General features: G+C 34.8%; 2 protein-coding genes across 2 annotated transcripts; both read right to left on the bottom strand.

Moving 5' to 3' along the window:
* Nucleotides 1-5,838: 5,838 nt before the first annotated feature.
* On the bottom strand, nt 5,839-17,680 carry LOC126715689 (histone-lysine N-methyltransferase ASHR3). Its single transcript, XM_050416431.1, has 11 exons — nt 17,209-17,680; nt 16,150-16,296; nt 14,729-14,893; nt 11,467-11,493; nt 10,480-10,594; nt 10,163-10,256; nt 9,472-9,565; nt 9,242-9,320; nt 8,528-8,699; nt 8,381-8,461; nt 5,839-6,451 (listed from the first exon to the last, which is right to left on the bottom strand). Exons 1-11 carry the CDS (start codon nt 17,575-17,577, stop codon nt 6,295-6,297), a joined length of 1,500 nt encoding a protein of 499 aa, XP_050272388.1. The 5' UTR covers nt 17,578-17,680; the 3' UTR covers nt 5,839-6,294.
* Nucleotides 17,681-20,865: 3,185 nt separating this feature from the next.
* LOC126705095 (uncharacterized) lies at nt 20,866-22,773 on the bottom strand. Its single transcript, XM_050404048.1, has one exon. The coding sequence runs from the start codon at nt 22,771-22,773 to the stop codon at nt 20,866-20,868; it is 1,908 nt and encodes a 635-aa protein (XP_050260005.1).
* Between the last annotated feature and the right edge of the window lie 537 nt (nt 22,774-23,310).

Below are 23,310 nucleotides of genomic sequence, written 5' to 3'. Positions count from 1 at the left end.
CTAAATGTTCAAATGGGTTGGGTTAAGACTTATCCAAATTAAGTGGGTTATGGGTGGGTTCATGGATATGGATATGGATAAAAATTGCCACCCCCAATTACCACTATACACAAGTCTAGCACCTAACAAAACAACTAACTTAATACAATTTGTACAACTAACTTTCTTTTCCTTTGATAAGACTGAAAAATGTTGATAAGATTGAATATTTTCCCCTTGCACATCCTCCTCAAGCTCAATCTCCACATCCTGCACATCATTTTCTTGCTCAGGCATTAGCTCTTGTACTTTGCTTGGTATATGTAGAATGCTTTAGTGTCCTGACCAGTAACCTGAAATAAAATTCAAAAAAAAAAAAAAAAAAGATGTAAATCCATTGGTATGAAAGAACATTTGGATGCAATTTTTGAATAAAATTCAAAACAAAAAATATGTAACCCATACTATACTTCAAATCTTCAATAACCCTATACTTCATCTATTAGAAGACTAAAGAGAACAGGCATAAGAGCACAAATTTGATACCTCCATAGAAAGGTACAAAACTAGATTGGTTGCTAAGGATTTTACTCAAAAGGAGGGCTTAAACTATATTGAAACCTTTTCTCTTGGTTTTCATAGCAAGGGGAAGGTTGTGTGCAGGCTCACCATGTCTTTATATGGGTTGAAACAAGCCTCAAGACAATGGTTCTCTAAATTCTTTAGTGCTTTGATACAAATGGGCTTTCATCAATCCAAAGCTTACTATTCTTTATTCACTAAGCAAACTTCAAGTTTATTCATTGCTCTATTGGTATATGTTGATAATGTTCTAATTGCCTATAATAATAAGGAAGCTATTGTAGAACTTAAGGTTTTACTAGACCAGCAGTTTAAACTCAAGGATTTGGGAGACCCAAAGTTCTTTTTAGGGCTTAAGGTAGCTAGGTCCGGTGAAAGCATTAATCTCTGTCAAAGAAAATACACCTTAGAGGTGCATAATGATGCATGCATGTTTGGTTGTAAAACAGTCAAGACACCAAAGAAACAAAATTTGAAATTGAGCAAAAACATAGGTGCAGAAGTGAAGGACGCTAGTTCTTATAGTAGGCTGATTGGTAGATTACTCCACTTGACTATAACCAGACCGCATATAACCTTTGCAGTTCATAGGTTAAGCCAATTTATGGCTAAACCAAGGCAGCCTCACCTTCATGCAGCACAAAGAATTCTGCAGTATCTCAAGAGAACACTAGGTCAGGGACTATTATTCTCGAGCAAGTCAGAATTGCAAGTCAAAACCTTTGTTGATGCATATTAGGCCTCTTGTTTAGACACTAGAAGATCCATTACAAGGTATTGTGTATTTATTGGAGATTTTTTAGCATCTTGGAAGTCCAAGAAGCAAAAAATAGTGTCTAGATCTTCAACCGAAGCTGAATATAGGGCCGTGACAGTAGCCACTTATGAGATTGCATGGATCTTAAGTTTTCTTAGAGACATCCAGGTTCCACTTAAACATCACTTTTGTTTACGGATAGTTAGGTTGCACTTCACATTGGAGCCAATTTTGCGTTCCACAAAAGGATTAAACACATAGAGATAGATTGCCATGTGGTTTGAGATAAGGTTCTAGCAAAGGTAATCAGGTTGCTGCATGTGAAGACAAAATCACAGATTGGAGAATTATTAACTGTGGGCTCTTATTTTTGGACAATACCTAAGCCTAAGTAGAAACAAGGATTCTGGATCTTATACTTGTTGTTTGGTGGACTGGACTTAGTTCACCGCAGCTATATTAGGCTGATTACGAACAAAGTTGTGCACAAAACATGGGCCCTACAACGCATACATATCCATACATGCAAACATATACACATTGTAAAATAAATGGCTAAAGAACAGTAAGGAAATAAAGAAAAATCAAGTAAGGATGTTAGGGATCATTAGAAAATAGAATGATATTTCATTATATTAAGTTTTAGTACATTGAACCCTTCTTTTCACTGGGAACAAGGTTCAAATAAGTTCAAAAGTCACAGACTTAAATAGCTCTTTGTAGGCTTTCAAGAATTGTGAGGTTTGAATCCACTTGAATCCAAGTGTATCCTTTAGTGTCTGTTTCAGGATCCCTCACAATGTTTTTCCCTTTTTCTATTTTTCTGAGATTTAAAGGAGTTTTTCAGATGGTCTTTGTGCTTTGATTCCTTATTACTGAATGAATTTTGTTGATGGCTTGATCTCCTTTTATAGTATCTTCCTAGGGTTTTTCGTGTACGATTGATTCCCTCTATTTGCTGCTTTGGGTACCAGAGCCAATGTTGTGTTAGCAATATTGGTGGCTAATCTTTTCCTCATTTTCTCACTATATTCTTATTTTGAGATTTTCCTCCAAAAAGTCCCCAACTGACCTTCCTTTTTTGGGGTGTCCTAGGAGCTGACTTTTAATCTCTTTTTTCAAGGCTTCTAAAGAGGCTTTTCAGAACCCCCCCTTTTGGATGCCTTATCCTTTGTCTTTTTTCTCTAAATAGGCAGATTCCCCCTTGTCAGACTGAAAGATCCCTAGCCACCTTCCTTTATAGTTCACCTTGTTGCTCTTCCTGAGGTACCAGGCTTCCCTTCGTAGGTGCTAGTTCCTAAATTATCAGCTGTTTCCAAAGTCTTTTCTTTTGAGTTGCAAGCGGCTAATGGACATGTCTTTCTTTGTGCCTTGTGCCCATGAACATACTTCCCTAAGCTATCCAACTCCTAGTTGATTATTTCTTGCACTTCCTGAAAATCCCCTCCTTGGTTCTGGCAGCTCCTCGGTATCTTGGTCTAGTCTCTTTCTGGGCTCCTTGGGGATTCTTGTCATAGAGGCTGAGCCAAACTTCCTCTGCTTTTTCTTCCTTCTTTAAGGCCCAAGGCTTACCCATTCATGAGCTTAGGCTTCCTTTTACCCATTTTAAATGGGCCTTGCTCACGGATTAGGCCTTTCCTATCCTTGAGGGCTCATTAGTTTTGGATTTCAATACTTGTAATATTTTGGATCTCAACATTAACCAAAGCACCTAGTTTGCATCAATTTGCATTTTTTATTATCCAAGATGAACTTAGTCAATATTCATTCCCCTACTCATCTTGAGGATATTGCGGGAGAGTATTAGAAGGCTAAAGACAACAAGTGTAAGAGGAAGTTGGATCCTAATCCAAGGCATAACAAAGAAGAGAAGAAAAAGAAATGAAGCAAGTCCAGCAGTAAGTGTTAGTTTAAATCAACCTAAAATGACATCTAGTTTTTGTATATTTTTTCTCTTTGTATGGTCTTAAGCTACTTGTAGTTTAGTATACAGAGGTAGTGGAGTTAGTTATATTATCAAACAAATGTCACAGTTTAAGCTGATTAGTTAGTTATTTAGGGAAATTAATTTCGTATAGTTTGGAGTTGATTAAGGAGTTAGTTAAGGGCTTAATTTTTATATATAAATATTTGTAGTTTCAGATATCAAAGGGCCGTTTGGTATGGTTATTTGAGCAACATTTTTCAGTTTTTAAATAACATTACACGTATTTCCACACACATTTTCATCTACACGTATTTCCAAAAAATACAAACAACGTTATCAAACGGTCCCCAAATTAATGCAATATACAGAATTTTCTTCATTTTCTTATATCATCGCTTAAACTAGAGTGAAAATATTGGTCACGAGTGATGAAGTATAGGGTTACTGTTTGCATATTTGAATTCAAATAATTGTAATTTAATTGCTCACAATTTTTTAACTTTGTTACTCTATAATATCATGTTGTTACTTATCTTATTGTCAATGCAAATTTGTATTTCCTTCCTATTGACATTGTATATTAAGTTATTCATTGATTAGATATCGCTTAGGAAATAGCAGGTGCAACTAATCATGAAGTGGAGAATCTATCTTTATTTATTTAAATGATTTTGAGGTTCTTCTACTTTGGAATAATAATATAATAAAAATTATTATTACTTTTGAGTAGAATTTGTAGTGTGTCTTATATTAAAACCCTATTTTCTCTCCCTTGTGTTTATGTTTGTTGAGAGAGAGAGAGAGAGAGGATGGATAATTTGATCTTACGTTCCATATTCCTATACGGATTCAAGGCATGACATATCCAAACACTCTTACACCATATGAGTTAATAGACGTTACATGTTATAAGCATACTTTTCCTAAGTATCTTACTTTAAATACATCAATGTGGCATTTGGTATGGGGTAATGTTTTAGGATTCCTAGGAATGTTTAAAGATTTCTATGTTTGGTTGCAAATCACACTAAGAAAAGAGATGCTAGAGGAATTTGGATTTCCCCTTTAACATCCTTTCAATAGGAATGTGCATTCTCTTTAAAACAGGTGGGTATCCAAATTCCCAAGCTTCAAGGAAATTATTATTATTATTATTTTTAATAAATTGACAATTTTAACCATTTTTCCTTATCATGTAAGCAATTGAAATAAAATATAAAACAAATCATCAATATTTTTTCCTTTGTCTTTATCTTCCTACCAAAATAACATTATCTCTTCCCGCCAAAACAACATAAACAAGATGGACAAATCTATTGATATATTCATCTTTTCTTCTTTTAGACTATAGTTTTAATGAACTTGTCATAATTTATATTTTGTTTTTCATTATTTATTTAGAGGAATATTATTATTTTTTTAAAAAGACTTCTATTGGATTTACAAATCCAAAGATAGAATGAGAAAAATAAATAATTCAATTAAGATTCCTAAGAATAAACCAAATATTATAATCTCACATTCCTAGGAATAAGAATCTTATTAGATTCCTTATTAAACAAAATATAGGAATAGCTATATTTCTAAGCATCCAAATTACAAGGCATCACATTCTCAGGAATCTAGATGCTAGCAATAATCTAGACTCCCTTGTACCAAACGTCATCTAAGATTATTAGGATAATTATTCTCTTGGTAAATCCTCATTATCACTCCTCTCCTCCTTAATCACTTAGCAAATAAAAAAGTCTAATAAGTATAAAGTATTATGATTAAAATTACAAAAGAAATTTGAATAAAACCAAGTTTAAAATATATAAATAAAGTTTGGTTACAAACTTGGTTAGAAGCTTAGGTTACAACCAACAATAGGAAGATGTGTCATTGTAATACACGACTTACTAAACCATGCACACTTAAAAAAATAAAGTTTTAAGTGAGTAATGTGCATTGCACATAACAAGAACACATGCCACTTCTTATAATTGGTTATAACCAAATTTGTAGTCAAACTTTATTCAAAAGACATTGAATTATCTATTTTAATTATTTACCATGATTTTAAGTTTTAATTAAAAATAAAATAAACTCTTACACAATAGACTAACCCGTACATCTCATGGTTCAATTAAATGATTATACTATGTTTAACAATTCTTGTTTCTTTTCACATCTTAATAGCTTAATTCAAACAAACTCCCCAAATGTAAATGCCATTTTATACAAGAAGGAATATTAATATATTATACATGGATCATATAGAAAATTAGAAATCCTCATATAGGCTAACGTATAGCTGAAATTGGAGAGGAAAAGGTAGAATGCATGTGAAAGCAGAATCAAGATAATCCTTCCTATCATACGAGACTAGCTAGTATGGTACAAAAGAATTGGTGTACTTGGATGAATGATTATAAATAAAATAAATAAACCCTCAATGAACACAGGTTCTCTTTGGTCAAGTGAAGATGGACAAGGTAATAAGAACATGAACAAGCATCTGCAATTCTATGAGGAGGAATTCACTCCTTAAAACAAGCACAGCACCTTGTGTATCACACCCACCAAAAGAGAAAAACCCAACAGCACACCATTCGGGAATTTGAGAATATTTTGTTATGATAATAATGTAAGGTACAATATACTCAAGACAATGGAATCAATTAGTCATGAAAAGGATGCTGTGAACACAACTTTCAGTGCCGCATATACATCAGAACTATAATTCCAACCAATCTGACATTCTTTCAGATTTTTTTTTTCCTGAATTTTTTTACTTGTCTGTAACTGGCTGACTCACAATGTTACACTTACAAGCCTACAGAAGAAAAATTCTGGGAATAGGGGAATTAGATGTTACAAAAAAAAAAAAAAAAAAAAAAACATCTGGAGAGGATGTAATAGCTTGAATGGTGTAAAAACAATGACAAGAGACTGTATTTTCTACTCCCCTTCTTTTTTCCTTTTCTTTTTCTTTAGTTTTTTTATTTGACCACATTTTATGGGAAGTGATTTATGACATGACTATTATAACATTTGTCAATACAAATCATACTGCTATGATAGTTAAGCAAGAAGTTGATGTTCTCTTCCGTTTTGTTCCCCAGCAAATATCCACTTTACCAATCTTTCTTTTGGTCCCAAGATAGCCTTGACAACTTGGAGCTCCACAGTGGCACTTCACCTCAGGTCCAAATTGCACAAATCTACAATGCCAAAAACCAGATAACTTCTCACTCTTTTGCAACTCACAGGTCCTGACTCTTAACAAATTATATGCTAGAAACTTGTAGTAGCCATAAAAATTGGTATAACAAGGACCTGTTACTTTATATAATTCTCATAAAAATTGGTATAACAAATTATCTCATTTTTCTATAGATAATATTCTTTTATCTTAGAAAGAAACCTCAGAAAACAAAATAAGAGATTGCTCACAAGCAAATTTCATGCTGATAATTAGTTAATGGAGCCAGTCAATATAATGAACCCAATTTCTTAATAATCAATCACCCCTGTTAAGAATCTAGAGATCGTTACATGCAAAACTTCAGTACAATTAGTCTACAGATAAAGTGGCACTGATTCTGGAGAGAAAGGCAGCTATGGCAAAACCGGAGAGATCATAAAGCAATGCTTTTAAATTCATTGTATGCAAGACAAATAGGTGGACTTTTGTTGAGGACATGACAGAATTGAACACATATTGGAATAATAAGACAAGGAGATATAAGTAGGTTTGATAGACACCATGCTGAATACATTTATAAACAAATAATCAAAGCTAAAAAGCATACAAACAGCCTTATGGGCGCTGAGAAGAGTCAGCCAACAGCATTGGTTTGGTATGGCAAAAACAAAATTGATGTCAGCTAGATGTTCTGAAACCAATAATATTGGAAGACATGAAGAAAATATTATGTGTCCGTTTGGAAATTGCCTTGCTTTCAGTAGCTTATTTGCATAATGTGAGTCAAAAAACTAAAACCTAGCTTATTTACAAAAAATTAGAAATTTTTTTAGAGTAAAAATAAGATAAAAGCTTAAAGTTAGATTATTTGAAATAAAGCTAAGACAAAAAAACAAAAAGCTTTTTGCTAATTGGCAAACAGGCACATACATCATTATATCATATTATTGCAATGAGAAATAGTTGAAAATTTACATCAACTTCAAAGGTCAAAGACAGCAACATCATCTGCCTCATGCAACAGCCACAAGGAGAACTCAAGAGAGTCCTACATAAAAGATAATCAAAAGCCTATGCCAATATATCGATGCTCACATAGTTAGTGGCCCCGACAAGTGTTGGAGGTCGGGCTTCTATGGATACCCAGATAGCTCTTGCCGGAAAGAATCATGAACCCTCCTCAAGTACCTGAGCAGAATCGACTAGAAGCCTTGGTTGTGTACAAGTGATTTTAATAAAATTACTGAACAAAGGAAGAAGGGATTTATTGATAGAAAAATTGGGAGGATGGAGTTCAGAGAGATCCTATAACAGTGCCAACTAGTACATTTGGGTTTCAGAGGATATTATTTACTTGGAGTAATAATAGAGCCAGGCTAGAGAATGTGCAAGAATGAATTGATAGGGGTACTGCCACGCTCACATAGATGTCATGGTTTTGTGAATGTACGGTCACTCACCTCCCAATCTCCACCTCTAATCACATACCAAAAGCGTAACCACTATCCCAACTACCCGCTAGGGGTTGGGTCTAGTGGTTCCCAAGATTTTATGAGATCTATGAGGTCATGGGTTTAAAACTCCTAACCAACATCTTGGGGCCATCTCTAAAGGATTCTTTCCTATAATTACTTAGTGTTTGTGGAACGAAGGGACTACACAGACTAGGGAAAATAGTTAGGTGCTCGAAGAAATCTAGACACTCACGTTAGCAAAAAAGAAAAAAAATAAAACATATGTACGTACACAGTAATTGAAATATATGCACATATCAAATACTTTGCATCTTCATCCATATGTATGACTGGTTTTGATTGTTTTTTTATTTATAAGTGACAGGTTTTGATTGTTTATTTTGTTGGACTACTAATAAAGGACCAGAAACATAAAACATGGGTTTATATAAACAAAGTAAAGCATAAGTACAAGGTACAACCAGATATACCTGTAATCATACGTTAACGCCTCTCCAACCTTGATTGACCGAGCAGCAAAAACACCGACACGTACTTCCCCCTCAACTTGCCTGGAAGGGAAAATATCAATTAGAAACCAGAAAGGACATAACAGCCAGTAAACTAATCATACTAACCACTTTTCCAGAACACAGTTGGGATCACAACTATGGTTTAGAAAGCGAGAAGCATTCCCCTTGAAAGTTGCATCAATTGTGAAGTCTTTTCGAATTTCACACATGTAAAAATTATGTGCACCTCTGTATTTCATGTCCCAAAGTCTTTTCTCACACTGAGCATCATCAATGACTGAAACAGAAAACCAACAACTTAACTAGTACAAAAAGCTTGAAAAATATGTTTAATTTCACAAGAATGACACCCCACTTTATTTTACAAAGAAAAGTATTTTGTCATTTTCACTAGCAACCCCGAGAAAAGCCAAATGAAAATCTCCTATAGAAGCAAAGCAATTATGATTTATATGAGCACACAGCTGCAGCAACAAGAAATTGCTTCGAAGGCTCATGTTTTAACACACATACACACAATTTGAATCAACTTCCAAATCCTCCTACCTAATTATGATTACAAAATGACAAACTTTCCAAGCAAGTAGGCAGGATATAGTGACCTGAATAATCATATATACACCCAAGAAAAGTGAAAAATAAAAAAGAAGATTGGCATCACAAGGCATGAGTAACAGAGGCAACGCTTGAAATGTGGGATTCTTATTCATGAAAATAAAGCCAAAGCAACAGAACAAAAGGTTGATTTTATTTTTATTTTTATTTTTTTAATTTGCAGGCTTGTGACAATATAAGCTAAATTCAAATAAAACAGACTACCTTCTCCAATGTACTCAATAATAAAATCGCCTTTATTAATTTTTTCTGCTGCCTCTACTCCCCAACCACAGAGTGTTGTCTGAGAGGAAGATAACCATTAAATGGTTAGTAAACTTAGAAACCAAGAACTACATCAACTTAGAAAAAAGCCTAAATAATTTCTCCTAAACAATACAAGTTTGAGGTAAAAAAAAAAACCCTTCATGCACTCATGAATTCAAAATTTTCACCTTGACAATGTTGATCTTTTTCTCGTTGCGAAATGGCCGGTTTGTGCAATTTTCTGAGCAGCGACATGCCTTAGAGCAGCTTATGCATTGAACCCTATTACGCAATACAAACAAAATGCTAAAGCAGCTAGAGTATCTATAACATTGCTACTCAAATGAATAGCAATGTAGTTAATAAAGAATTTAATTGAAGGAGGTAGGAAAGAAAGTAGTGCCACTGCTGCACAGGGATTTTTTTTTTATATATTTTTTTTGATAATTCGATAATTGGGGGAGGGGAAAGTTGAACCCCAGATGTCTCCTTTAGAAACATTAGGAGGCATCAACCACTTGAGCTACATGGCTCTTGGTAATTTGTGCAGGAAAAATTGTGGTTTATCTACAAAAAACTAACCAATTACATTTCATAGAGAAAATTATCAAACTGAGGAAACATGATAGCTTGGTCTGAATATGAGCTATTCTTTTAGTGTTTCAATTTTCAAATGAAGAAATGATTTCTCTGTTTACCCCAACCTTATGTCCAATCAATTCCATAATTAAGAGAATCAAACTTCCATACTCTAATACATGCCAATGGATAATATCTCTCCTCCACTTTAATAGAGAAAAGAGGGAGGGGGGGGGGGGGGGGGGAAGAGCAGGCAGGGCGCACCCTCCCAAAAAAAGGAGAAACGAAGAAATAAATGACCTGCAGACACAATCCTCAGAGCACATAGAACTGCAATTTGTGCATCCAATATCATCATCAGCATCATCACGCTTCTTCTTAACCAGGTAGATATCTATTTTCAGTTGAGGCCAGTGCCATAGTAGTTATAAAAACTGAATTCTAGAATAATGGAATAAAAAATAACCTGCCAAATTGGAGCAACATTCACTGTTTCACCAAGAAGTTGCTCAATAAATTTTTTAACAAATATGCAATTATTTGCTTAAATGATTGATACAATGATAGTGCAGAGAAAATATAACTAATCCAATATAGAACATAACAGAATAGGATACTGCGCCTGATGTGCATATAGGGAGGCGGCTCCACTTTATTTTCCATGTCTTTACATATTGAGTCAACATTGAACTCCTCCTCCATATAAGGCAGAGGCAAGCGACCAAAAGCTTCCTGAAATTTGAGGAGTTTTGTTATCTTTTCGGGGAGAAAGAGAATTAGACACTGGTATATGATGATGACTAAACAAATATAAGATCTACAGCTTTATATGCAATAGAACATTTAGGACTTTCTTTGCTTCTCTAAAAAGTTACAGGTATAAGTTGAAAAAATTTCTTGATTCAATTAGTCAGATTAAGATTTATGTTCCCTCTACTTCCATTTTGTTCATTCTTTGATTTGGTATGGGCCTAGACTAAAGGCCATCCTGACAAGGTAAACCATAAACAACAAACACTAACGCCCAAAGTACAAATACATAACTCCTCTACTGAACTAACAGACAAAGCATAGTAATTTCTAGGTTTAGACTTTGAAGGTAGGAAAATATTAAATGAAAATATGCAAATTTCCTAAAGCATTTCTCAAAATTACATTTACATGGGGTGATTGTGTTGGGTGTTAACTTGCATCTGATATTGAGTGCCTCCACTTTCAATTTCTAACCACAAGGAGACAAATCAATACCAAAAAATTCAATTTTTTCCATTCTATATGTCACAACAGAATAAATTATTCATGCAAACAAAGTTGCGTGCAACAAAGTATTCTTATTATAAAATATTCATCCTTGCAACATTTTGGGTAAAAAAATCTTCTAGATTCATAGGATCCTGAATGTTACTCTCTTCGTTTCTTTGGCACATCTATAACGTCACTGTGTGACAGCAGGCAGGCCCAGCACCAGCATATCCCATGTCCATACCACTAACCAAGAATTGTCATGTCTGACATGGGTACTTAATTTCAGGGCATTCATGTAACATATGATTACATTATATAAGTTCAAACAATTATATTAACAGATTCCTCATGAATTTTACCTTTATGTCACTTGTCCAAGCTGCATGCTGCTCATTCAACAAATATATCAGTCTTGTCAGCCAGCCTAATCAATGAAAAATTTGAATGAAGAAATAAAACTTCAATGAAAATTTAAAATACAGAGAGATAGTTGAATTAAATTCAATCTGTATAACTCAACCCCAAAAGCATCTTTTTCTCTTTGATAAACCACAAAAGTATTTAAAGCACTCTAGATGGTAAATCAAAGAGCCCCACAAGAAATGACAAGACAACGTATTGAGAAGTCCATTGATCACAGTTCAGCACTCTAAATGCTTAACTGGAGGTTGAAAGCAACTAAAATACATACAGACACTGAAAAATGGGTACAGTATGTGAAAGACTATTGAACAATGAGGTAAAAGATATCTAAGACACACACACACACACACATTGAACTGCGATTCTACTAATGCAACAAACTAACCAAAAACTTGAAGAGGTAACACAAAATGCCTTACTTTCAACAATTTTTCACACTTGCCAAAATGTTCATATGGTTTTAACAAAACAAAAACAAATGACACATTAGAATGTTCCTCATAAAATATATTTTCTAGATTTTACTTCATCATTTTATATTTTCCTAAAAAGTATAGAACAAACCGATGCCAACCACATGCTTACATAACATTATTGTCACAAGATGGAAAATATCAGGGAAGGGACAACAACATTCAAATTCCTACCAGTGGGGTCATATACACTAGAATTCTTCCTCATAATCAATAGATGTTCACAAAGTCAGGGTGTCATGCGATGGAGAATATTGGGAAAGTTGCAACCTCTAGAAACCTACAAGTGGGATTCAGAGGGTTCTCATAAATGTACAAGTTTGCAACTACCATGGCACTTCATTCCTTCAGCATTTCTCGTCCTTAGTGAGCCCACATACCTCCTCCACATCCAACCTCTTCAACTCCCCCAGAAATTTCTTTTTATCAACCCCTATGTTCCTAAACTCCCTTTGGCAGGTTATTTTTTATTCCATTATTCTAGAATACAGCGTTACAAATGAGATTTGACTCTTTACAATTCCCCCACAAACTGTTGGTGGGTGCTACAAGGGCTAACTCTGATTTGTAGTCCACAGGTCCAATGGGGATTTAAATAACCCCCCACCAAAAAAAGAACTTAAGATGTATGTGTTGATTCATGAGCAATTAATAAATGTAATTTGGGAAGAGTTTCCTTGTTAGGGCTGTAATGTTATATTTATATTAGATTGAGCCTTTAGGCTTTGACCTTGCAATTGTATATAGGGTGTGAATTTACATTCATTGACAATAATATGCAAGTTGAACACATCAGTCATGGGTAAGAATCATAATTAAGATATGATTTTCTCCATTACATTGAAGGCATCAATCATGGTCATGAATCATGGTTAAGATTTGACTCTTTATCATTCCCCTCTCAAATTGTTGGTGGGTGATATAAGCAGATTGGAATGATGCAATTTAAAGATTGGTGAACAGAAGGCCCTTAGTGAAAATAAAGGCCATTAGAGCACAAGATAACAAATTTAACACCCATTGCTCCATTTGCAAAGACAACAAGCTTCAGTGTGTTTTTGTCCATGCATACATGACAAGATTGGCAATCATGTGTGTCGTGACCTGATGGAAACGCTATCCACATCTACTCCATATCCCAAAAGGACTAGTCAAGTTACAATTAGAGTTCCCCATAATTGCTTATATAACCCAGATTAACCTAGCACACGTTCGATGTGGGAATTGACTCACACCCACGCAACTCACACTCATATCCAATTTGGGTATCAATATATCTTCCACCTATATCCCTAATGTCCTTATCAAGGTCCTTAGATACCATTTCTCATAGCAAAAGAAAAGCACTAGCCACATCAAGTTACAATTACTGTTTCTCGCAATCATTATATAGTTAAGATCTACCTATTAAACACCACACATGGACTCAACACATGCCCACACAACACACAAAAAGGCCTTCACAAGAGAATATATAGAAACTATGTCTTGTCTAATGTTGCTTCCTCACATGAACTATGAAGCACAGGTGCGGGTACAAGTGCGGGACTCGGCAATTTTTGAAAATATAGGGTGTGGGTGCGGCGGGTGCAACGATTAAAAAATTATTAAAAATATTTTTATTTATATATTTTATATATTGCTAAGCATGCTTTTTTATATAATAATAATAGAAAACTCATATAATAATAATAATAATAATAAATAGATAGTAATAAGAACACAAAAGTTTTTGGCACTTGAATTATTGACAAAGGTATTAAAATAGATGAGGCTTCCCATAAATAAATAAATAAATAATAAAAAAAAGATGTGGCTTAGTGGCTCACGTATTTGGTCAGTCCAAAAACAAAATAAAGGATATATGTGGCAGGTATTAAAATAGGTGTAGCTTCCCATTAAAAAAAAATGGAAGATGTGGCTTAATGGCTCACGTGTTTGGTTAGAGAGGCACAAAAATCAAAATAAAGCCTTTTAAGTTGTCAACAAAGGCATTTAACAAAACTTATCAAAAAAAGAAACAGAACAGAAGGCTGGGGCTCTGGCCAAAAAAAAGGAAGAAGCAGACGAAAAAGAGAGGGGTTAAAGCCAGTGAAATTGTGACGGCGACAACGGCTATCTTGTATAAATATCCATGGGTATTTTCGGTTTAGGTTTCTTTTTTTTTTACCGGCCGATTTCCTTTTTCCGGCCGAAACACACCGATATTCGGCCGATACGATCCGAATCGGCCTGGTTCAGCGCGCATCGGAGCCGAATCGGTGCGAGTCGGCGCATCCGAAAATGAAAAAAAAAAAAAAAAAAAAAAAATTCGACGCGGCACCGATACTCGGGCAACAGCGTCACCTGCCGCACCCCGCGTCAGACACCGGTGTGGCACCCATTTTGCTGCATCAGTGCTTCATAGCACATGAATTATACAAACTCAAAACTAGACATGTTATACTAATACAAATTGACTTATGAATTTTTGTTAACCAAGACACAATCATGGTACAATGAGTCAAAACAAATGGTAGAATACAATATAATAAAAGAATGGTCCTCATGTGGATTGCATTGATATAACTAGAAATATTGCTGAAAAAAGTTATGAAGATGAGGGGACCCAGGGTAGCATTTATCAAAATTACTAAACAGGCAATGACAATACCCTTATAATAGATATTTCAAAAAGGTAATAATAGTAATGAAACCAAATTGACAAAGGAAAGGAAAATTTGACCTTCCTATCTAGTCGCCAATCACTAGGATGCCTCCAGCAAACAGCTCTCCCTGGTTGGCTTTCAAAATGCCTTACTTGGTCTGGCCATGGTGCACACTTATCATGCGATGCTATTGGACACCGCACACACCGCCAATGTAACTTCTGTTTGCAAATGAAGCAGGCCTGCTCATCGAAAGATGGAAAATACATTAGCACCTTTACAAGTAGAAGTATAATAATGAATAAGAATATCTAGATATTCATTATTCTGACAGAAAAAAAAATAATTAACATATATCAATCAACAGGGGCAAAAAAGTGTCGATTTAACCATCTATAAAATAAATAAATAAACAAAAAAAAACTTGTGATTCAGAAAATGACACAAAAAAATTCAGAAATAACAGTATTATAAAACAGATATGAAAAAAGAGACATTCCGAAGTAATAAATGAGGGCTCTTAATCTCTCCTAAAAGTTAAGACTTAAGAGATGATTAGATTTGAAAATAATTACCACACTTACCTCCAAAATAAAATGATAATAAAGCTGACATTTGACGGCAGATAAGACACCAAACAATATAATAGAAGCACATCATGGCATTAAATGAAGGTATTCTTTCTCTTTTTTTTTTTCTTTTTTTTTTAAAAAAAGGGGGGGTTTGGGGGGGGGGGGGGGGGTGTTCATAAGTAAAGAAACATTAAACGAAGGATTTCTTACAACAGCAAAAAAGAACCAAGGAAACCCACATTTCAATAGCCTATATAAAATTCAATAATAAGTAGTGCAAATATAAGAAGGGTTGTATTAAATCTATAAAGCACAAAAATATACAAAGCACCTTCAACGTATAGAATAAAAGCAAGATTTTTTATTATGTAGAGGCATAATATAAGATAAAGTGTGCATGCAACCTTGTTACATTTAATCAAATTAACAAAATGCAAGGAATAGTAAGAACCAAAAGATGTCTTGGTGTGCCTTTCCATTTCAATATAGTAAGAATTTGATGTGATCCACATTTTAAAAAAGACCAGCTATTAAGTGTGTATTGACAGCCTAGAAAGAATTTCAATAATAAGTGGACCAACTACTGAAGGTGTATCAAAATCAATAAAGCACAAAAATACGCACGGCAGCTTCAAAATACAAATTAATAGCCAGCTTGTTTGCTGTATACAAGCATAAATTATGACATTTTGTGTGTGTGTGTGTGTGTATTATTGTTACATTGAAGTTAATTAACACAGTGCAGTGATTTATACATCCAAAAATCAAGAAAAAAGAAACTACTATTGGGTTTGATGAGACATTACATGTTGTGTGTGCGTGTGTATCTATTATTGTTACATTGAACTGAATTAACACAGTGCAGTGATTTATACATCTAAAAATCAAGAAAAAAGAAACTACCATTGGGTTTGATGAGACCTTACATGTTGTGGGCACTTGAATTTTTTCAGATTTGAGACCTGAAGCTTTTCCTTTGCACATTGTATGTGGTAGAGTCCTTGACAACCACGAACAGAGCATAACACCCCCTCCTCAGGGTAGATATAATTATGACAAACAAGACATTCAATCTGAAATGGATGCCAACAAGTGAGGAACAAAATAGGGAAGTATCAAATGACAAGAATGCATTACAAAGCATCATGTTGGAGTCACAATTCTCACTAAAAATCATTTACAAGTCCATGAACAAAAATTACAAAAATACACCTTTCAAACAAGTTCATTACGTTGAAAATGCTTCAAATTTAATACAAATATAATATAATATAAATAAATAAATCAGCTCCACCTACGCTTGAAAACTGGTGGAAAGATTGGACAAGCTTCAAATTTAATCACCCAAGTGTCAAGCTAATCTAACAGAATCTGAGGTGATAGCTGTAGTTGCCTCTGAAGTAAATACAACGAACATAATTGAACAGAAAATGGACAAAAAGGCCACCAGACATATTTGTTCTAGCAAAAAGCTATTCCTCAATTATAAGGGAAGTCATAGATGGACCGAGCACCAATCTAGAAGACGCTCATACTACATTACTTGCAGGACACAGAAAAATACTCTTAAAATTAACCTCTGGCAAATCTCTATCTTCGAAAGTTGTTCTTCATGCGCCTCACATTAGAAGAAACCTAGAGAATGAATCATCACTCAACAAAGTGGGGACTATGTTTGATGCTAGTAAACTTGTTGTAAATTATAATTGATGAACTAGTTAAAGCTTAAAGCGGATAAGCTCCAGAATTGTCCCTAAAACATTCTTATGAACTAACATTCATTTCAATAAAATTGCTTCTTCTTCACTGCATTTGAAAGAACCAGTTCCCCTAATACGCTACGAAATTTATGCACATCCCATTTCATAAAATAAAAAAATACTTTAAATCACATACAAATTATACTAAAAACAATTCCCAAATTACTGTACCAAAAAAGATCAAATTTTTTTCAATTTCTCAAAAGTGAGTAAAAATGAAGGTACCATTTTGGGAGCTCCAACGAGGAAAGGAAGCGAGCAATGCGATTCGGGAACCCCTAACTCCATCTTACTCAGAGCCCAAGCTTTCACATGGTCCTCCAAGCTCTTCCCATTGTTGGCCTTCTTAGGCCGGTCCAACGAGCCCCGGCTCCGCTTCAAAACCCTAATTCCATTTCCATTTCCATTTCCATTGCCATTGCCATTGCCATTGACATCGCTGACCTCCCCTTTGTGAAGAATCGGGAATCGCAACCTTTGGTCCCAATGGCGGGCTTCTTGGTCTAGGGTTTTGGGTGGGTCTGGGTCAGGGACTAGCTTGAGGTTAGTCAGAGCGAGAGAAGACGAGAGGGACAGGTTTCCGAGGTCTGGCATTTTTGCGAAGAGAACATTATTTTTCTCTCTCTCTCTCTCTTTCCCTCACTATGTATAGTGAGAGAAAGAGAGAGAGAGTGGAGTTTGGGCGGGAAAAGTGAAAATTTTGTAGTTGCAGAGAGGAGGGGAAAGTGAAAATTACGGTAATGGTATTATTTACGAGAGTGCCCCCTGCCAGGTCAGATGGGTTGGTGTTGGTGGGTGCTGAATTATTCGAGAGAGTGGTCCTGTACGTTGGGATAATACTATATTTTTTTTCAACCAATCAGCCACCGTTGGATTCTGAATCAATCAGAACTGATCAATTTTGCTTTCCTTTTACATCCTCTAGGATGGGTAACGCTAATTTTTCTGAAGCTTTTTTTTTTTTTTTTTTTAATAATGAATTTCCCTTTACGGGTTTGTTTTGGTGGTAAACTGAAATTAGAAAAAATTTTACATCGGGTCCATGTTTGGCATCACCTAAAAATAAAGTCAAATTGAAAATAGAATTCAGTTTGACCGTAAAATATCCTTGCCACCTCGTAAAATCATTTCCGTTCCCATTTTACCTTCAAATGCTTTCCAGAATTACTCACTCCTCACATATTCCTCTCACACACGCATCAATCTCATTTTAGCTCCAACCCACGCACGAACCTCAACTCCACCCACAGTTCGATGCCAAGCTCCGACTGCCCAGCCAAGCCAAGGCCAGCCCAAATCGTGCCGCCCCCACCATCACCCACTCCGCCCAGATCGCGCCACCCCACTACCCAGATCGCACCACTCGCCGCCGTCCTCCATCCACTCCGATCTCTTTCTTTCCCTCCAATCTCTCACTCTTTATTGCTCCTTCTTCCACAAATATATCATGTATATGTTCTAAATATGTTTTTATTTTATTTTTGGTTGTGTTAAGTATATATTTTGAAATTTTCTAATATAAAATTTGTTTGGAAGTTGAGAAAATGGCTGAGAAAATGTAAATTTTTTTTAGGAAAATAGCATTTTTAGAATGTTACCAAATACTGAAAATCATTTTCCATACTATTTTCCATTACAAAACCAAATGCTCGGATATTAATTTCCTTACGGGAATTCATTTTCCCATGCCTTCGTTTTACACTCAGAATTTGATTTACATCAAACCAAACGCAGCCTACATTCTTTACATTTTCCCACAAATTTGGTTGAGATTAAGGCTATGTATTTGTATCTATGTGATTCATGTCTTGTTTGTTCACTTTGGCTTTCCCAAAGTGAACAAACAAGACCTGTAGTTTGAAAAAAATGTCTAGAACTGTATTCAATATATTTAATGAAAATCTTGCCACAGATGTATGCATGGAATTTAGACCCTGATTACCAACAGTTTAGCAAATTTAAGCCAATTCAAGTAAATAATTAATTATGATATTGACATTTAGTTTTGGTTAAATATCGTTGCAAACCAATATTACTAAATAGACAAGTGCAAAAAGTAAAAAATACAATTAATATGGTTATGAAGTGAAAACTTTAATAGGAAAAATACTTTGGTGGTTTATTGCCAAACTTTTAAGGAAACAGATCCATTAGTAAAATTAAAGTTTGTACAGTAAAATTAACCTTATAAGTCTAAAGCTACCTCCAATAAATACTTATTAATGTGACCCGTGACCACTCACAGCTCCAACTCCGTTGGATTAATCTACATAATTCATTTGTGACTTCAAGAACCCTATGGAAGATTTGCACAGCAGCACATCTATGTTGATTGCAACAGCTTCAACTTGATTACTAGTTCTTCCGATCTTCTTTGATTGATGGAGAGCGAAAATTTGGTCACAAAGCCCTAGGCATGAAAAAATGTAACTTTTAAAACCTATTTAAATGTTAGTTTGGATTGCACTGAAAACGTTTTTCAATGCGTTTGTGTTTTAAATAGTGGGTCTCGTGCACTGGTCACGGGACCCATAAGTATGAAATTTAGTAAAATTTTTATTAAAACTGAGTTCTATGATACTATTTATACATTTAAAAATTATTTTGTTATAGTATTTTCTGTTTTCAATTTTCATCAATAAAAAATATTCAAACAACCCCTAAGTCGTTTGTAATTAATCGTTTTATACTCTAGCAATTAGAGCTCAAAATTTAAGAGTTTGGATAGCTTATTGGGCCTAAGTGTCTAGAATCTAGATTCCAATTACATCTTTTTGCTTTGAGCTGGTTTGGGCTTGAATCTTGGACTTCAAATAGACTTTTAAGCACATACAAGACTAACTTTTTGTTACAATTTTCCAACCTACATTTATGGACCTAACCGGCTATCACAAATGAGTCGTGCTGGGGTTACAAAACATTGGTTAGTGATGCTATAATATTACGTTATTATAATTTTATATTAATGAAATCTCAATATAAGAATATGACATTACATTGTTTAGAAAGAAAATGAGATTAATGTGATATGATATATTTTGTAATTTTAAATTATAGTAATATTAGAAAAAATAAAATAAACCAAAAACATTAATGTCACATTATCGTAATGTGCATCACATAAAGCGCAAATCATAGCAAACCAAATACCCCTAATGTCTAGTCTGTTTCTATAAATATAAACAAATTTGTAACAACTATATCTTCTATAGTAGAAAATTTTCTTGTAAGGTTAGATACCCTCAAAGTGATTTTTCTTTTGAAGAATTCTTCAAAAGTTTTCCACTTTCAACAAAATCTGTATATATATATATATATATATATATGTATTTATCGCATTGGATTGTGGTAATTATTATTGTGATGGTGTTAATTTGGGAATAAGTGACAAATAATCCATTACTTAGCTTCACTAGGATCAATATAGTTTTTTAATTTTAATTTTTTTTATTATAATTATATACGGATCATATGGAAAACTTCCAACAAATAGTTCAGAATGAAAGTAGAAGTGTGCTAGGCATTTTGATGGTTTCCTAAAGATGTCTGTAGTCTGTACGAAAGAAAAAAGATCAATTAATTCTTATAACTCAATGCCATTGTAGTAAATATTGTTGGCAATGACTTCATCAATGTTATTCGTAAGCCTTTGTTTCAAGACTCCTCTAAAATAAAATAAAGAAACTAGAAGAATCACTTAAAATAAAAACAGTGTATTACCATCCATAAATTACACATGACTCTAGTCCACACCACCATCAAAGGAAACCTCTTATAGAAGCCAACAAGTGATAGGCATTTATTGTAGAAATATCCCTTGACAGAACTTGAATTTTATTTGAAAGAAATAATTTTTTGATACTCTGAATTCAATGGTATATATCAGTCACTTGTACTGAATTTATCTGTCTTGTGGGCTAAGAGAAGCCAGACATGGGTGATCAATCCCCCACCTCGCCTAAGTTGTTCTGAATGGTGATCAACAGGGCAATTACTCGCTGCATAACACAACATCTCCATCCACACACTACTTATGATCACCCATCTGTTCTCCCTGTCCAACAAATTCCTAGCTAATCTTTGTGCATCCTTTAGCACGTGCCATTTTGACGTGACCATAGTTTCGTTCTTTCTCTTGGCGTCTGACTCCTTGTGAAGTTCTTCTGTCCTCAAAATCCTGCAGGCTTCATATTCATCTTTTATTGTTGATGGCCTTGCTCTTAAAAATGTCGAGAGTTTAGTGGAAGTATGTTCGAAGATGATTTTTGCAGTGGTGCTGCATAACATGTGAGGCCGTATGGCCAGAAGATACATCATGTAGTTAGACAGCAATCTGCACATTTCAATTTGGGTGTTTGTAGTATCATATTGAGCATTATCTGAACGATAGCAGATATCTGTTGCAATGTGCCAAATGGTAATGCTCTTGTCGAAATCTCTCTTAATACTAAATCTAAAATCATGGTTGAGGCATCCATACCTTTGAAGTGCCCATTGACCTCTTTGAGTGATGGGCTTTAACCCTCTCTCTATATCAATCTCTTTCATCTCTTGGACCATCAGTTCTTTCAATTCTTTGGGGAAGTCCACTCGAGTTTTACTTTTGCACTTTCTAATCTTCATGTCCATTCCATGAAACTTGAGGATTCCACCGAACTTGAATTGCTCATCACGGAGGCAGAAGTCTACCAAATTGAATTGTGCAAGTGAATTAGACCATCTTTTCCACTTATATGACCGTGGAGCTAGGACTCGCAAGCAAGGCATCACAAATGGCATGTCATAGTGCTTAATCATTTCAATTATCGCCCAATCTGAGAAAGGCAATAGGATGATCTGATAAACCTCTAGAATGATGGCTCCAATTAGCATTGAATAGGTAAACCCGGCATCTGTATGACTTATGAAGCCCTCTCTGAATAAGATTGTGAATCCAAATAATGTGAAAACTAAACTAAATAAACTTATGATACGGAGAATGCAACCTATCCAAGTATATATAATAGGAGCCTTTGTATAGAGTGCGTCATACATGAAGCCAAGTTCAGAATCAGTGATTCGGAAGACATCCTCAGCTGAATATGCATCTATGGACATCCATGAAAGAGATTCATAAAATGGCTGGTAAAGCCAGTTCTCAAGGTGAGGCTTCAAGCGATTAAACCGGTAATAGGCCTTTAAGATCAATTCTAGATCGGGAATGTCCTCTGATAGCTTTTTGAATAAAGAAAGAGCATTCTCTTCTTGGGCAAGATCAGCAGTGGTTAGACCAGAGTTCCATAGTGCTGACTTGAGAGCCCAAACTGACTCTCCATACTTGATTATTCCAGCCAAAAACGTTGGCAGGTATAGAAATGAGAGTGGTGAATTAGTCCAGCACCTAATGAGGATATAAACTACAATTCCCACTTGGAAAAGGAGGCTAAGTAACTGCCTTAACCCCAATCTATTATCTTCAATAGAGTAGGCAGTAATAGTATCCGGGTTTCCAATTTGGACTAAGAGCAATGGTGCCAACAGTGCCATTAGTTCTATAGTGATATTTTGTTTCTCAGTGTCTCTGACCTCAATTGTAGTGAGCTTACCCATAATAATTTTCACTACAGAACCAGACAACAAGTAGGCAAACCAAACTGTAAATCTTATTTGGATTCCAGGGATGTACCTTCTGCGGCTGCCTAAGAGAGTGAGCACAATTTGCAAAGTAAAGCTCACTAAGGCTAGCGTAATCATACCCCACGCATTCCATAGTTCCTCCAATTCTCCTGGGAGCAAGTCGAAGATCAACATTTCTCCTTTTGCCAAAGTTTAGAATGCAGCTGCAACATAAACATATTTTGAAACTACGTTAATTAGAAGTTCATCCTTTCATTTTCAAAATACAATTTAACTATTTCACAAGTCAAAACACGATTCAGTTGGAGTGTATACAACAATGTATAACTCAGCGTGTGCAACAATAATTAATCTTTTACAAATGTATATAAACCTCTATGTTGAGCAATAAACTTAACCCTATGGTACTTGACTTTGGTAAATCCATCCATTTCAATGTGGAACAGTCATATACAATATTTACCTGGATAGGGTAATGCACGGGTGAAAATGGGTATTAATTAGCTTAGACCAAATATGATTCCTAAGTACTTATAAAATATATAACTCACTTTGAATTCGGTTCAACGCAAAGATTTTCATAGAATTCATGCTTTTACTTATGTCCTTTTTATCTTTAAAATAATAATTATTTATAAAATGGTTTAGGAGTAACGAGTATTTTAATCAATCCAGATCTTAATCGAATTGAATGGACGGAAAAACAAGTTT

This window comes from Quercus robur, chromosome 2 (genome assembly GCF_932294415.1).
Source record: "Quercus robur chromosome 2, dhQueRobu3.1, whole genome shotgun sequence".
Lineage (NCBI taxonomy): Eukaryota > Viridiplantae > Streptophyta > Magnoliopsida > Fagales > Fagaceae > Quercus > Quercus robur.
This window is presented reverse-complemented; position numbering and strand designations above follow the sequence as displayed.